At 42.1% G+C, this 16133-nt stretch overlaps 1 protein-coding gene across 3 annotated transcripts; it reads right to left on the minus strand.

The window, feature by feature from the left end:
• Positions 1 to 9230: 9230 nt before the first annotated feature.
• On the minus strand, positions 9231 to 11882 carry LOC109753754 (pentatricopeptide repeat-containing protein At2g33760). 3 transcript variants are annotated; one of them, XM_020312678.4, is made up of 2 exons: positions 9958 to 11882; positions 9231 to 9862 (listed from the first exon to the last, which is right to left on the minus strand). In XM_020312678.4, the coding sequence occupies exon 1, from the start codon at positions 11838 to 11840 to the stop codon at positions 10098 to 10100; it is 1743 nt and encodes a 580-aa protein (XP_020168267.1). In that variant the 5' UTR covers positions 11841 to 11882; the 3' UTR covers positions 9231 to 9862; positions 9958 to 10097. The 3 variants fall into 3 exon arrangements, with proteins under 3 accessions (XP_020168267.1, XP_040260187.1, XP_040260186.1); XM_040404253.3 differs by having other exon boundaries at positions 9231 to 9554; positions 9708 to 11882; XM_040404252.3 differs by having other exon boundaries at positions 9231 to 9620; positions 9708 to 11882.
• Positions 11883 to 16133: the final 4251 nt, after the last annotated feature.

Consider the following 16133-nt stretch of genomic DNA (forward strand, 5'->3'; position numbering starts at 1 on the left):
ATTAGGTTGCCTCCCAACAAGCGCTATCGTTTAACGCCCCTAGCTAGGCATAAAAGCAAGGATAGATCTAGGTGTTGGCATCTTTGGTAGGCAATCCATAAGTGGCTCTCATAATAGATTCATATGGTAATTTTATTTTCTTCCTAGGGAAGTGTTCCATGCCTTTCTTTAATGGAAATTGGAATCTAATATTCCCTTCCTTCATATCAATGATTGCACCAATCGTTCTAAGAAAAGGTCTACCAAGAATAATAGGACATGATGGATTGCAATCTATGTCAAGAACGATAAAATATATGTGCACAGAGTTCCTATTTGCAACAATAAGAACATCATTAATTCTTCCTATAGGTTTCTTAATAGTGGAATCCGCAAGGTGCAAGTTTAAAGAGCAATCATCAAAATCACGGAAACCTAGCAAATCACACAAAGTTTTTGAAATTGTGGAAACACTAGCACCCAAATCACACAAAGCATAGCATTCATGATCTTTAATTTTAATTTTAATAGTAGGTTCCCACTCATCATAAAGTTTTCTAGGGATATAAACTTCCAACTCAAGTTTTTCTTCATAAGATTGCATCAAAGCATCAACGATATGTTTAGTAAAGGCTTTATTTTGACTATAAGCATGAGGAGAATTTAGCACAGATTGCAACAAGGAAATACAATCTATCAAAGAGCAGCTATCATAATTAAATTCCTTGAAATCCAAAATAGTGGGTTCATTAATATCTAATGTTTTGATCTCTTCAATCTCACTTTTATCAATTTTAGCATCAAGATCTAAAAACTCCGAATTTCTGGAATGCCTTCTAGGTAAAGGTGGATCATATTCAGTCCCATTATTATCAAGATTCATATTGCAAAACAAAGATTTAATAGGGGACACATCAATAACTTTTAGATCTTCATCTTTATTTTCAAAGTTTTCCGGCTTAGCGGCCATCTTATTAACTAAGGTAGCCTGCTTATCCGATATTTCAGCTATTAACTTCTCAAGATGAGCAATTTGGGATCTCAAACCATCAAATTCTTTAGACATATCATCGAGCTCTTTATTCATATAACTCATAAAGATTTTTTGTTCCTTAAGCTCATTTCTAAAGAAATTATTATGCTCAAATTGTAAGACCATAAAACTCCTGACATTGCCTTCGATCTCTTCCAACCTTTTAAGGTGAAGATCACCAAATTTAGGCAGAGCCATCGTGACAAACAAGCAATCCAACACACAAGCAAACAAGAAGCAAGCGAAAAAGAGGTGAACGAAAAAAGAGAGGGTGAATAAAACGGCAAGGGTGAAGTGGGGGAGAGGAAAACGAGAGGCAAATGGCAAATAATGTAGTGCGGGAGATAAGGGTTTGTGATGGGTACTTAGTATGTTGACTTTTGCGTAGACCTCCCCGGCAACGGCGCCAGAAATCCTTCTTGCTACCTCTTGAGCACTGCGTTGGTTTTCCCTCGAAGAGAAAAGGGTGATGCAACAAAGTAGCGTAAGTATTTCCCTTAGTTTTTGTGAACCAAGGTATCAATCCAGTAGGAGGCTACACACGAGTCCCTCGCACCTACACAAACAAATAAATCCTCACAACCAACGCGATAAGGGGTTGTCAATCCCTACACGGTCACTTACGAGAGTGAGATCTGATAGATATGATAAGATAATATTTTTGGTATTTTTGTGATAAAGATGCAAAGTAAAATAAAAGGCAACAAAAATAACTAAGTGTTGGAAGATTAATATGATGGAAAATAGACCCGGGGGCCATAGGTTTCACTAGTGGCTTCTCTCGAGAGCATAAGTATTTACAGTGGGTGAACAAATTACTGTTGAGCAATTGACAGAATTGAGCATAGTTATGAGAATATCTAGGCATGATCATGTATATAGGCATCACGTCCGAAACAAGTAGACCGACTCCTGCCTGCATCTACTACTATTACTCCACACATCGACCGCTATCCAGCATGCATCTAGAGTATTAAGTTCATAAGAACAGAGTAACTCTTTAAGCAAGATGACATGATGTAGAGGGATAAACTCATGCAATATGATATAAACCCCATCTTGTTATCCTCAATGGCAACAATACTATACGTGCCTTGCTGCCCCTACTGTCACTGGGAAAGGACACCGCAAGATTGAACCCAAAGCTAAGCACTTCTCCCATTGCAAGAAAGATCAATCTAGTAGGCCAAACCAAACTAATAATTTGAAGAGACTTGCAAAGATAACCAATCATACATAAAAGAATTCAGAGAAGATTCAAATATTGTTCATAGATAATCTTGATCATAAACCCACAATTCATCGGTCTCAACAAACACGCCGCAAAAGAAGATTACATCGAATAGATCTCCACAAGAGAGGGGGAGAACATTGTATTGAGATCCAAAAAGAGAGAGGAAGCCATCTAGCTAATAACTATGGACCTGAAGGTCTGAGGTAAACTACTCACACTTCATCGGAGAGGCTATGGTGTTGATGTAGAAGCCCTCCATGATCGATGCCCCCTCCGGTGGAGCTCCGGAACAGGCCCCAAGATGGGATCTCACGGGTACAGAAGGTTGCGGCGGTGGAATTAGGTTTTTGGCTCCGTATCTGGTAGTTTGGGGGTACGTAGGTATATATAGGAGGAAGGAGTACGTTGGTGGAGCAACATGGGGCCCACGAGGGTGGAGGGCGCGCCCAGGGGGTAGGTGCGCCCGCCTACCTCGTGGCTTCTTGGTAGCTTTCTTGACGTAGGGTCCAAGTCCTCTGGATCACGTTCGTTCCGAAAATCACGTTCCCGAAGGTTTCATTCCGTTTGGACTCCGTTTGATATTCTTTTTCTGCGAAACTCTGAAATAGGCAAAAACAGCAATTCTGGGCTGGCCCTCCGGTTAATAGGTTAGTCCCAAAAATAATATAAAAGTGTATAATAAAGCCCAATAATGTCCAAAACAGAAGATAATATAGCATGGAGCAATAAAAAATTATAGATACGTTGGAGACGTATCAATCAGCCATTTGACACGGTGATGGAAAATTCTGGAGTGAAAACAAGGTCTTCAGAGCAGACTATGCTATCTGACGAAGCGCATATCTCGCTGGTTACGGATAGCTCCTCGGAGGAGTATTCAGAGACAGATGACCAGTCCTATTTCCCCCCAGGTGTATGCTCTAATTAACTTGGCAGGGTTATGTTGCTCATATCGTGCATATGGTGTCTTGCATTGCGATGTCATTTGATTAGTTTAGACATGCTTTGTGTGAATGCCACCTGTTTAGTGTCTAATTACCATATATGTGAATTATGCATTGCCATCTTGTTGCAAGACATTATATATGTGAATTATGCAATGCTGTCTTGTTGCAAAGGCATTATATATGTGAATTATGCAATGCTATGCTGTTGAGCCAATCATCATGTATGTGAATTATATCATGCTTTCATTTTTTTGTATTACGTGTTCCATTTGTCGACAATGTTTGTATATTCAACTACTCTTCCTGTGCATCAGCCATTTGAAGCGGTGATGGAAGTATCTGGAGTGAAAACAAGGTATTCGGAGCAGACAATGCTACCTGTTGAAGCAGACATCTTGCTGGATACAGAGAGCTCCTCAGAGGAGGATTCAGAGACTGATGACCAGTCCTATTTCCCCCCTGAGGTCTATGCTCAAACTTGGCAGGGTTATATTACCCATGCCATGCATGTTGTCTTGCATTGCTTAGTTTTTACATCATATATGGATTGCCATCTGCTTACTTGCTTACTATATAAATCATATATTTGAATTATATCATGCCATCATGTTTACATACACAACATCTATCTGAATTATGGCATGGCAACCCATTTAATAAAGACATCATATAGTTATATCATCTCATCCTGTTTAGTGTTTACAGTCATCATATTTTGAATTATGTCATTCTATCCGGGAATTATATCATGCTATCATGTTTCCATAGGCGGCATGTATGTGAATTATGGCATGCCAACCTATTTAATAAACACATTATATAGTTATATCATGTCATCCTGTTTACATAGTCATCATATTTTGAACTATTTCTTTCCATCTTTTTTAGTTAGCCATCACAATGTGAAATTGTATCATGCTATCCTGTTTAGTTAGCCATCATATATGTGAAATTGTGTCATGCTATCCTGTTTGGTTAGACAACATAAATGTGAATTATTTCATGCCCTCTTTTATTCCCCACTATCCATTGCACCTGTCTATCATACAATGTCTGTACATTCAATTACTTTTCTTGTTTATCAGCCATTTGAATTGGAGAGGGTGATGGTAGTATCTAAGGGAGTAACAACACGGTCTTCAGAAAAGATAGTGCTACCAGTTGATGCAGATAGAACCACGGTTGTACTTGCCCAAGAACCAGCCCCACCACACATAACCCAGACTCTCGCAGATTGTACCCCTACCCAGTTGGACAGAGAACCAGCTACACCCCTTCTAACCCCAACCCCAGCAGATAGTAACCCGGTTCCAGTTGACACAACACCGTCTCCACCACAGAGCACCCAAACACGAGCAGTTAGTAAGGGAACTGCAGTGCCCAAAGCACAAGGACCACCACTCCGAATCCCAACTCAACGCTTAAAGGAGAAGAAGAATTGTTCTCAGGTCAGGTTCTGTAGCTATGGTTCATACTCCTTTGCTCTTGCACCACTGTATTTACTCAGACCAACTATTTTCAAATTTGAAGGATGGAATTGAAACTCCAATGGCGCAACAGGTATGTTTTAAACTTGTTTCTTTAACTGGTTTGCTGTTGTAACTTGCTCTATATTGATTTCAGTTTCAATTGAATAAACAATTATGTTCTCATGTCATGCACATTACAAGTGTCTCTATGGTTTCCCACACTTATATTCTGTCTATTCTGCTTTGTCTTGAACAAATATTATTTGAACTGTGTCTCTATCTTGATTTGGCAACAAAAACTAGAATGATATAGACCATAAAGTGACCATGGTACATAGATATATGTTTGTTTCATGTTGTTATCCTGTGCACTTTACTACTGAACTAATTTACCAAAATGAGTTTCATATACAACATGGTAAACCTGTGATGTGTCTGCTTGTTTCTCTTTTAGAATGCGGACAAAATATTGGAGAACAGTACCCCGTTATGCAATGGTGAAGGAAGTAATGCAGATAAGGTTCAATATAGTGAGACATCCCTGTTGGTCTCCAAGAAAGCCGATAAAAACTACCTTGACGACAGTGAGAGAACCCATAAGTCCTGTCTTGATGTAGTGTTCGAGTTACTGGCCACTACTGCTGGCACAAGCTCTTCGAACTCGCTGCCTGAATCAGTTCGTCTTCTTGAGTCTCAGCTTCAAGTTGAAAGACATCGATTAGATGTGTTGCGACAGGAAGCTGAAGGATTGAGGAAGTCCGTGCATAATTCAGATGCATAATTTTTGGTGCAACAGCAAGCGCTGGAGGATTTAAGCGCCAAACAAGAGAAAGTTAATAAGCTTGCTAAGCATCTTGCCAGCATTATGGGTACCCAGGATATTGTTTCTTGAGATCTTCTGAGGTGGTTTCAGTTCTGGACTTGTTTTGCTGCGGCGTTTATTTGCACTGGTCGCCAACTTTGACAACCAGTGTATATGATATGTTGCTTTGTTCCCTATATTTGCACTGGTGGCGAACTTTGATGCCCAGTGGATGTAATATGTGTAATAGCCGTGATAGCCTAGCGTAAGTTGCTTGCTTATTTATTTCGTTGTTGTCTTGTTTATTTGTTTGCTTGTAGTCAGTGCTGTTCTTTTTCCGCGGTTTGCTAGTGGCCGCAATAACCTTTTTTTTAAACTAGGCCACAATAACCATGGGCTACATATTTACTGTAGTGACACTGGGCCTTCTACGGGCCGTAGAAACAATGGGCCTTCTACGGGGCGTAGAAACAATGGGCCTTCTACGGGCCGTATCATCAATGGGCTTTCTACGGGCCATATGATCGATTGCCCAAACATGGGCCAATAACATACCTCTTTATGGCCGTAAACGGGCTAGAGTTGGAATCGTCCGTTCATGGGCCGACCGTAATGGGCCGTCGTTAATCGGTCGTATTTAATAACGCTATGAAAACGGCCCAACGTATTAACGGGCCACAAACGGGCTGACTATAAGCACGGGCTGAATTTGGCCCACAAGCAGAAAATGACAGTAACGGGCCGTAAGTAACCGAATGCTGGAAATGAGCCCAAGAATAAATGGGCCCTGAGAAGGCCGAAATATATCATGGGCTGGAAACGGCCCAACGGAATAATGAGCCATTAATGGGTATAAAGTGATACACTGTTCATTACGGGCCAGTTTTACCATGGGTCGTTAATGGGCCGAGGGTTACTAAGGGCCTCATATGGGCCAAAAGACGTCATGGGCCATACATGGGCCGGAAGTTAAAACGGGCTGGAATTATATTGGACGGCCCAGATGACGCTACTGGACCTAATTCGGATAGGCCGTAAACGGGCCCTGGGTTAGCGGGTTGTAAATGGGCTATATGCGAACATGCCGTTAACAGGCTTGCCGTGGGCCGTCCCGCCACCTTTTGACCAAGTCAAACGGGCCTGGGCCTCTGTTGGGCCGTGCCACGTGTCGACGTATCATAGGCGCTTTGGGTCCAATGAGTGGATGACATCTGTCCCAACGGTGAGCCGACACGTGTTTCCTCCAGCCAATGATGATTTTACACGTGGAAAACCCCCATTGGTCGGGGCTGTTAACGGGTTATCGGATCCAAAACCGGACCCGATAGCTTAACGGCGTTCCGTTACGGTGGATGCCACGTGTCGGTCACCCTTGACGAAAGCACTTCTGTGACGCGCGATTTATCGTCATAGAAGTGGACACTTCTGTGATGATAATTTTGGTAATGTCATGGAACACTTCTACGACAGCACAGGTATGACTATCTTGATTCTGTCATAAATTTGTCATGGATGTACATGCATGACAGAAAACGTGACCTACTGTGACAAACACGTATCATCACGGAAGTGTATTTTTTTGTAGTGCTTGCATAATAACCATGCCACCGCTACAGCTATACTAAGTTTTCAGGTTAAGGAGGTGTACGGACCGTTAGTGAACAAAAGCCTTCCCATTATTTTGTTTAAACAGTCGAGTTCCTTGTGGTTGATTTTGTATCTTGCTCGAGGACGATCAAGGTTTAAGCTTGGTGGGGTTGATGAGTGATATTTTTGCACTAATTACACCGTTGTTTAAATCAGATAATTTCGGAATATCTGAGAGAATACTTAGATACTACCACTAATGACTAATTAATGCAAGAAATTGCGAAATCCTTTGTTTAATGTGTTTCCATAGGAAATGGACCCAGACATGAAAGAGAAACATCACAGGGAAAGAAGCACCAAGTGTGGTAGCCAAGCCAAGCCAATTGGGTTCTCCACTCGCCAGGAAGGCAACAGAGGAAACGACGACACACGATACGACTACGCGCTCGTGCCATCGGTCATACCACACGCCATCAACATCGTTGCGTCCAACCAAGCACACTTTATAAAAGGGCCCAAGTCTAATTCACAAGAGAGAGCCGCCATTGACAAAACATAGAACCATAAGCCATCAACAAACCCTAGCCGCTGCCATTTTCCATCTCATCTCCATAGCTATCACCGCCGTAGTCATTCTCTCCTGATTTAGCCATATTGTAATCGTAGTAACGCAGTCGGCAAGTATTGTAAGGCTATTCATCAATCAATCATTCATCTTTATGACATCTTCAATGATTTCTTCTTACGATCCGATCACAATGTGTGAGTAATTTCTTAAGGCAACACGTTGAGACAAGGTCTTGCAAACCTATGCATTTTTGCATGGGATCATTGGAATGACTTTGCTTGATTGATGTTATTCGTCTGTGTGATTCGCAACGGGGTTATCTTTTGTCTTCTTCTCGTTCTAAGGCCCTACAGGTACACATGATCCCGTAGATCGATCAAGGAGGTAAAAGGCGAGGATGCGTGGAACACTATTATGAAAACCAGTGACATAAAGAATTAGTATGATAGCGGAGAGCAATTCCTTGGGAATAAATGATGTGTAGTCATTAAACGTCCAATACTTTTGTCTGAAATAATCTTAATAACCAAGGTAACCCCGCTTGACGGTAAGGGAGAGCGATTGGACAACCAACTCCCACTGCAGGTCGTGACGTACTTTGGATGCACCCCCCACTTTATCGCGTTGTGAGCACATCGTAACGGTGTCTTCCGGGACTATGTTTACTATCAAGATGAGACCACAAGCACAAGTACATGGTTGTGAGTGTAAGTCCTCATACCCATGCCTATTTCCATATCATTGTTTACATCCAAAAGGTTGATAAAAGGTCCGATTGAAAACTAGAACATTTTGCAAGAAGCCGAGAACAATAACTTGTTTGAATCTTTGTCATAGAGTACATCCTCCATGGATTCGACACCCAAGGTTACTCCTTGGGGAAAAGGTAAGGGGACTTTGTGCAATCCAAACTGGATCTTAAAGTGTCATAAAAAAACACAAGGTTGTGGAGGAACAACTCCACCTTCGCTGCAAAGCGTACAACGCTAGACTTGAAGGAGGTACTTCAAGGTGACGTGCTAGATATCACTCTAGAGGCAAACATATGCTGATATGTCAGCAAGAGTTCAATCATAAACTCATAGAGCACAAGATCTAGTCCTAGATCTTAGATAAGAACACCAAATTCTGTTATAGATAGTGGGGTACATATACAAACTAGAGACGAGGATCTCTATTTATAGGCTTTGAGAAGTCTTCACATCTCAACTTCTACTTATAGCTAGAACACTCTAGAAAACATTGCTTAAGATACAATATTCCACTCATAGCTAGAAGACTTTAGAAAACAGTAACTAAAACTAAGAAACAAGAAAATACTATACTAGAGTAGAAGTAGAAGTAGTCAAATGGATTTGACTTATGATTTTATTTTTATTTTTCCTTCTCTATTGCTCCTCATCAGGTTTTCTACGGCATCTGGCGACGATGACAAGAAAGTCGAACCATCCAATAAGCACCAACCCCAATTACACGAGGGGGCCATGTTGGTGATGGTGCTGGTGTCCATGATTTGCTCTGATGAAAGCTGGTAGCATGCAAGATTGCAAGTGACAAAGATAATGTACTTCCCAAAGGACAATGACAAAGTAAGTCCATGCTCACAAGTTACAAGGGCAGTCTCCATTGAAGTGAAGTGTATTTTGCTCATTATTCCTCAACGGAATATAAAGTTTGGTACATGAAACTCAATAATCTTCTGGTCTTGGCCGTTTAGCAGTTGCAATTTACAAACTTACACACGACCTTAATGGGTGTCAGTCACCACTCACCAATGTGGGCAATCTTCAGAGCAAAGCTTCAAATGTAGTCGATTATACACAGCTTTTGCATGATAATTCTCCGAGCGCAATGAGTCAGGCACATAATCAACTCCGAGCACAAGAAAATAAGAAATGTATTCACATGGCAGATGGACATCAAAGAATCAACCTGCTGCATCGATTAGACAGATGAATTTGCTTCAGAAAACTGGTGTTGGACTTGATGTGCCCTCACCTGCAGGCATTATTGAGGACCGAGACAGAATTATCGAAAGCAAAAGTCCGACCACATAAGAATGGTACTTGGATGCATGCACTGTACCTCACTCTTCAGTCTTTCGGATGAGCTAGCAAAGAATACCAGAGCTGTTTTGTTGTCTTTCAGCATCCTGACCCTTTAAATTATGTTCGGAGTTCAGAAATATGTAGGTCGCTGGAATTGTGGATGTTCAGCAAAATGAGAAGCATTGGACCCATCTGACAATGAAATGGATGGAGGTAAGCAATCGTATTTTGATGCAATATCAGGACTGTGTATCACAAAAATCACCCCACAGCTTGAAGTAGAATACCCTGAAGAGGTTATCTTCTAGTACTGGTGATAACTGATGGCAGAATTCCAGGACAGGCAGTGTATGTGAATGTAGTTGTTCATTTCCAAGAAACTACTATTAGTACCAGGCAACTGTACCTAACGACAGATGAGAGTTTGTTACCAATATTCCAGACACGAACACTTGCCATCTTTAAAATGGTGAAAACGGTGCTTATCCCTGACAACAATCTCTCGATTCTCCACAGATGACATAAACTTGATGGCGAGATGGCAATCCCCGCATATCCTCAGGTTTTTTATTACTCTGATAGGAGTGGTGCTCCCAACGCTCATCATGAGCCCATATGCTACTGCCAGTTTTTCACTGTGATATCTAAGTGCACCCTCTCTCTCCTCCTCCTCTAACTCATGCAGAACTGACTCAGTTTCAGGCATGTAGCCAGCAGCACTAATCCTATGAATCAGTTCTTCCAAGTACTGGTAAATCTCTGTAGTCTGTGGATGAGACTTTTCACCCATGCGAAATAAATGGGAAGTACCTCCTAGCTCAATCAAGCTGAATCCTATCTGCTTCTTCAATCTTCTCTTGATCATGGTATTCCTCACCTTCTCAACATGGTGCATTTTACCAGACAGAGCATAAATATTAGAAAGCAAAACATGGTAAGATGGATTCTCAGGCTCGAGAGCAATCAATCGCTCAGCCACCTCCACCCCAAGATTAAAATTCTTGTGCATCTTGCATGCCCCAAGTACTGCTGTCCAAACTTCAGGCCCTGGCTCTCCAGGCATATAATCGCTTATAAATTGCATTGCTTCGTCAAGAAGTCCAGCCCTTCCAAACATATCAACCATAGAACAATAGTGCTCGATACGAGGGACCAGTCCATAGATCCTCTTCATGCAAGCAAAAGCATCACGGCCCTCCATAACTAACCCAGCGTGTGCACATGCAGATAGAACAGCAACAAACGTGACATGATTGGGTGGCGGCCCCTCGCGTCTCATCAAATGGAACAGCTTGATCGCCTCATGACCATGGCCGTGCATTCCATATCCAGCGATCATGGAAGTCCATGTAACCACGTTCCGCTCCTGGAGCGCATCGAACCATCTGCGAGCTTTGTCCACAACACCACACCTGGCATACATGTTGACAAGAGCAGAGCCAAGAAAAACACTGATGTCCATTCTTTCAGAAACAATACGTCTGTCCACTTCACGCCCCAGGTCCAGTGCACCAGCCTGTGCGCAAGCAGAGAGCGTGGCTACAAACGTCATGGAGTCAGGCACCGCCTTCACCGCCTGCATCTCTTTATACACCTCAATCGCCCGCTCGGCAAGCCCATTCTGTTCGTACCCAGAAATCATTGCATTCCAAGCCACAACACTTCTATCACGAATTGCATCGAACAGCTTGCGTGCAACACCCAGTTGGCCGCACTTGGAGTACAGCACAAGAAGCGCCGTCAGCACGAAACGGTCCGAGCCAAACCCGAGGAGGATGGAGTGCGCGTGGATGGCCGTGCCGGTTCGGATAGCGGACAGGTCGGCGCAGGCCTTGGCGACGGCGGTGAAGGTGAAACTGGAGAAAGGAAGGGCGGCGGAGAGGAGGATGCGGTAGAAGGCAATAGCGGCGACCGGGAGGCCGTGGTGCGCGGCCGTACGCGTGAGGGAGGAGAAGAGGAAGGAGTCGGGTGCGGGGTGGGAGGTCGCGAGGAGGTGCGCGTACGGGGCGGCGCCCGCTGCGACGGCGAGCGTGGCCAGCTTGGTGATGAAGGGGAGGGAGCGACTGTGGCCTGTGACGATGATGCGCGCGTGAGCTTGTTTCAGAGCGCCAGCACGAGGGCCGGCGAGGAGGAGCGAGCTGTATTCCGGCGAGGGGTGGTGGGAGTCCATCCCGGAGGGCTGGAAGCCTGGAACAGAATTGAGGAATTGAATATTCCCTTTCGGGCGGGAGCTGGTAAATACACACACGGTGGAAGGGTTCGCTTCAGCAACCAGATATACCCTTCTCAACATGGTGAACTGAAATATTTCAATAAGATTTTTTTGTGGGGAATTTCAATAAGACTTGAATTGTGCAGATTACAAAATTTTAGATTAATAACACATGAATCAAAAATTTAAACACATACGACTTACTCCCTCCGTCCCATAATATAAGAGCGCTTTGGAGTATTATATTTGATTGTGTATATTGGCAAAATGTTTATTGAATATAGGTAGAACAATAGAATGACGAATATTTTCCCATGCATGGTCCCAAGTGCAATAAGAGAGGAAGGAGGAAAAGAAGGGTGAAAGGTTTAAGGGCTACATGAAGATACAACCCAAATAGAGAGAAAGAGGGAGAGAGAGAAGGGGGATTGTCGTTGACGTGAAAGGCAACAAAGACCAAGCAAGCTGGGCTCACAAGGTTCATCGAGGATTTCAAAAGTCATGTTTACTGACACTAGCATCATGGAGGCGAACCAATAGAATTGGATCAATACTGTGCGTACCAACATCAATGAGCGTAACTCCAGAATTTGATCATGCAATCAAATTGTGCATGATTATTAGACTATATTTGATTCAACTCGTGTGAACTTGGAACACTATGTTGCTTGATTTTAAAAAAAAAATTGTGGAAATGTTTGTGATAAAATATTTATTTTTCAAGTTGTTTTATTTGGTGGAATGGAACAAATAGACTGCAAAATGATAATTTAAACAAAATTGATGGACAAGTGGGGACTCACTTGGATACCATGGTATAACGTGTCCCAAAAAATGGGCAAATGCAGTGGTTTTTTTGGAGATGCCCTTACATCCCGAACTGATAGAGGCAAAGTTGTCTCGTCTTTCGATGAGATGGTGGCTATCGTTTTGGAGGAAGTCGACTTTGACGATCCGACTACGAACGTGCGAGGACGTCGCGCCTTAGCAATCGCTAAACCAACTCCGAAAGGTTATTGACCACACCGGAGCACGATCAACCTGACCACGAAGGTCTGTTTCCTGCAGGCAAACGAAGAACAAGCAAGAAAATAAGATTGCAATCTGAATATTGCGAATATAAGAGGAAATCTTTATTGATCAAGGTGGGGTTCTGTGACGCATTTGTCTGGTCGTTGAACACAAACGAAGTACGCGAAGTTGCAGCTATGATGAACTTTAATTAAACAAAACTCAAAGTCTAAACGACGCCCTAAGGGCTGTATATATGGAGGAAGGGGGGGGGGGATTTCGTGGCCCTTGGAGGAGGGGTCCGAAACCAACCCTAACTCTTGTTTCCCCACACATATGGACTCTAAAAACAACCTATACTTAAGTATTTCAAAAGGGCCTGACCCAATAATAAGGTGACGCAGCACCTAGAATAGCCTCTGGACAAAATTTATGAAGTGGCATCTTGTATATTTCGTCCAAGGCTTCTTGCACTCCTTATGGTGGCTTCAAAGTCCTGAAATCATCACTTGTAACTCCATTCTTGTTCTTCTTGCGCATGCCATCATCTTCATGCTTGGTCTTGCTCCAGTGTTCATCCCTCTTATCCATGCCAGGCCCTTCATTTGTAAGAAAAACAAATGTATCCAATTTAGCCAGCATCATATTCTCATGAACATTAGAATCATTACCAAGAAACGAAAGTACCTGATAATTTAATTGGCGTGTGCGAGCTCTAGTAATTGGTCCAGTATGTATAGCAGCAGGGGCTGTGGGTGTAACATTAGTATTGATGTCCTCATCATCCTCCCCTTCTTAAAATGAAGTCGTCCTCGACGGAAGCTCATCTTCCTCACCCAAATAAGGCTTCAAATCTGCAATGTTAAAAGTGGGACTAACCCCAAAATCTGCAGGCAGCTCAAGTTTATATGCATTATCATCTATTTTCTCTAACACCTTAAAAGGACCATCAACACGTGGCATTAGCTTTGATTTGCGCAAATTAGGAAACCTATCCTTACGCAAATGTGACCAAACAAGATCTCCAGGTGCAAAGACAACACGTTTTCTACCCTTATCTCCAATAAGTTTATATTTAGCATTCATGCGCTCAATATTTTCCTTAGTTAACTCATGCATTTTAAAGATCAATTCAGCACGTTGTTTAGCATCAAAATTAACCTTCTCCGAAGATGGAAGAGGCAACAAATCAATAGGTGCACGAGGTAGAGAACCATACACAATTTCAAAAGGGCACATCTTAGTAGTAGAACGCAGCGACCGATTATAAGCAAATTCAATATGAGGCAAGCATTCTTCCCACATTTTCTTGTTATTCTTCAAAACAGCCCTAAGCATGGTAGACAATGTTCTATTGACTACTTCAATTTGTCCATCAGTTTGGGGATGACATGTAGTACTAAAAAGCAGTTTAGTCCCCAACTTAGCCCATAAACATCTCCAAAAGTGGCTAAGAAATTTAGTATGACGATCTGAAACAATAGTATTTGGCGCACCATGCAAGCGAATAATTTCACGAAAGAACAAATCAACAACATTAACAGCATCATCGCTTTTATGACATGGTATAAAGTGTGCCATTTTCGAGAATCTATCCACGACAACAAATATGCTATCCCTCCCCTTCTTTGTTCGAGGTAAACCTAAAACAAAGTCCATAGATATATCTTCCCAAGGAACACTAGGTACAGGCAAAAGCATATATAAACCATGAGGATTGAGTCGTGACTTAGCTTTTTGACATGTAGTGCAGTGAGCAACAAAACGCTCAACATCCCGTCTCATCTTTGGCCAAAAAAAATTTGTAGCAAGTACGTCCCCCGTCTTCTTCACGCCAAAGTGTCCCATTAATCCTCCACCATGCGCCTCCTGCAACAACAAAAGACGAACAAAGCTAGCTGGAAGGCATAGCTTGTTAGCACGGAACACAAAGCCATCATTAATAACAAACTTGTTCCATGTTCTTCCTTCTTTACAATTCTGCATTACATCTTTAAAATCAGCATCATGAACATATTGATCTTTGATGGTCTCCAAACCAAATATTTTGAAGTCAATTTGTGAAAGCATAGTATAGCGACGAGACAATGCATCAGCAATAACATTTTCTTTACCCTTCTTGTGTTTAATGACATAAGGGAAAGTCTCAATGAATTCAACCCATTTAGCATGTCTACGATTCAGTTTAGCTTGACTTTTAATACGTTTCAAAGATTCATGATCAGAATGTATAACAAATTCTTTGGGCCATAAATAATGTTGCCATGTCTCTAAAGTCCGAACAAGAGCATATAATTCTTTATCATAAGTAGAATAATTCAGACTAGGCCCACTCAATTTTTCAGAAAAGTATGCAACATGTTTACCATCTTGTAATAACACACCTCCTAATCCAATTCCACTAGCATCACATTCGAAAATCAGTAAGTTGGAGTAAAGGAGCATGTGTCAACTTATCTTTCAATACCGTGAAGGCTTCTTCCTGTGTGGTACCCCAAACAAAAGGCACATCCTTCTTTGTAAGCTCATTGAGAGGTGCAGCAATGGTGCTAAAATCTCTCACAAAACGCCTATAGAAACCAGCGAGTCCAAGAAAACTCCTCACTTGTGTGACCGTTTTGGGCTGCGGCCAACTCTCAATAGCTTCAATCTTGGCTTTATCAACTTCAATTTCCTATGGAGTAACAACATAGCCAAGAAAAGATACTCGGTCGGTGCAAAAGGTGCACTTCCCAAGGTTACCAAACAAACGTGCATCACGTAGAGCAATAAAAACAGCACGTAAATGTTCCAAATGTTCTTCCAAAAATTTGCTATAAATCAGTATATCATCAAAATAGACTACCACAAAAGGCATGACCAACCACTCATATAAACCAAACTTAGTTTTAAATGTTGTTTTCCATTCATCTCCTAATTTCATACGAATTTGATGGTATCCACTACGCAAATCAACTTCGGAGAATATTGTAGAGCCACTCAATTCATCAAGCATATCATCTAGCCTAGAAATAGGATGACGATAACGAATAGTAATATTATTAATGCCTATACAATCAACACACTACGCGACGTACCATTCTTTTTAGGCACTAGTATAATAGGAACAGCACAAGGACTAAGAGATTCGCGTATATAACATTTGTCGAGCAGCTCTTGTACTTGACGCATAATCTCCTTCGTCTCCTCTGGATTGGTACGGTATGGTGCACGGTTGGGTAGCGATGCACCGGGAATTAA

The sequence above is a fragment of the Aegilops tauschii genome, chromosome 3, assembly GCF_002575655.3.
Source record: "Aegilops tauschii subsp. strangulata cultivar AL8/78 chromosome 3, Aet v6.0, whole genome shotgun sequence".
Lineage (NCBI taxonomy): Eukaryota > Viridiplantae > Streptophyta > Magnoliopsida > Poales > Poaceae > Aegilops > Aegilops tauschii.

Excerpts from the sequence above, each read along its gene's own strand:
- LOC109753754 (XM_020312678.4), bottom strand. The coding sequence starts at position 11,840 with ATGGACTCCCACCACCCCTCGCCGGAATACAGCTCGCTCCTCCTCGCC.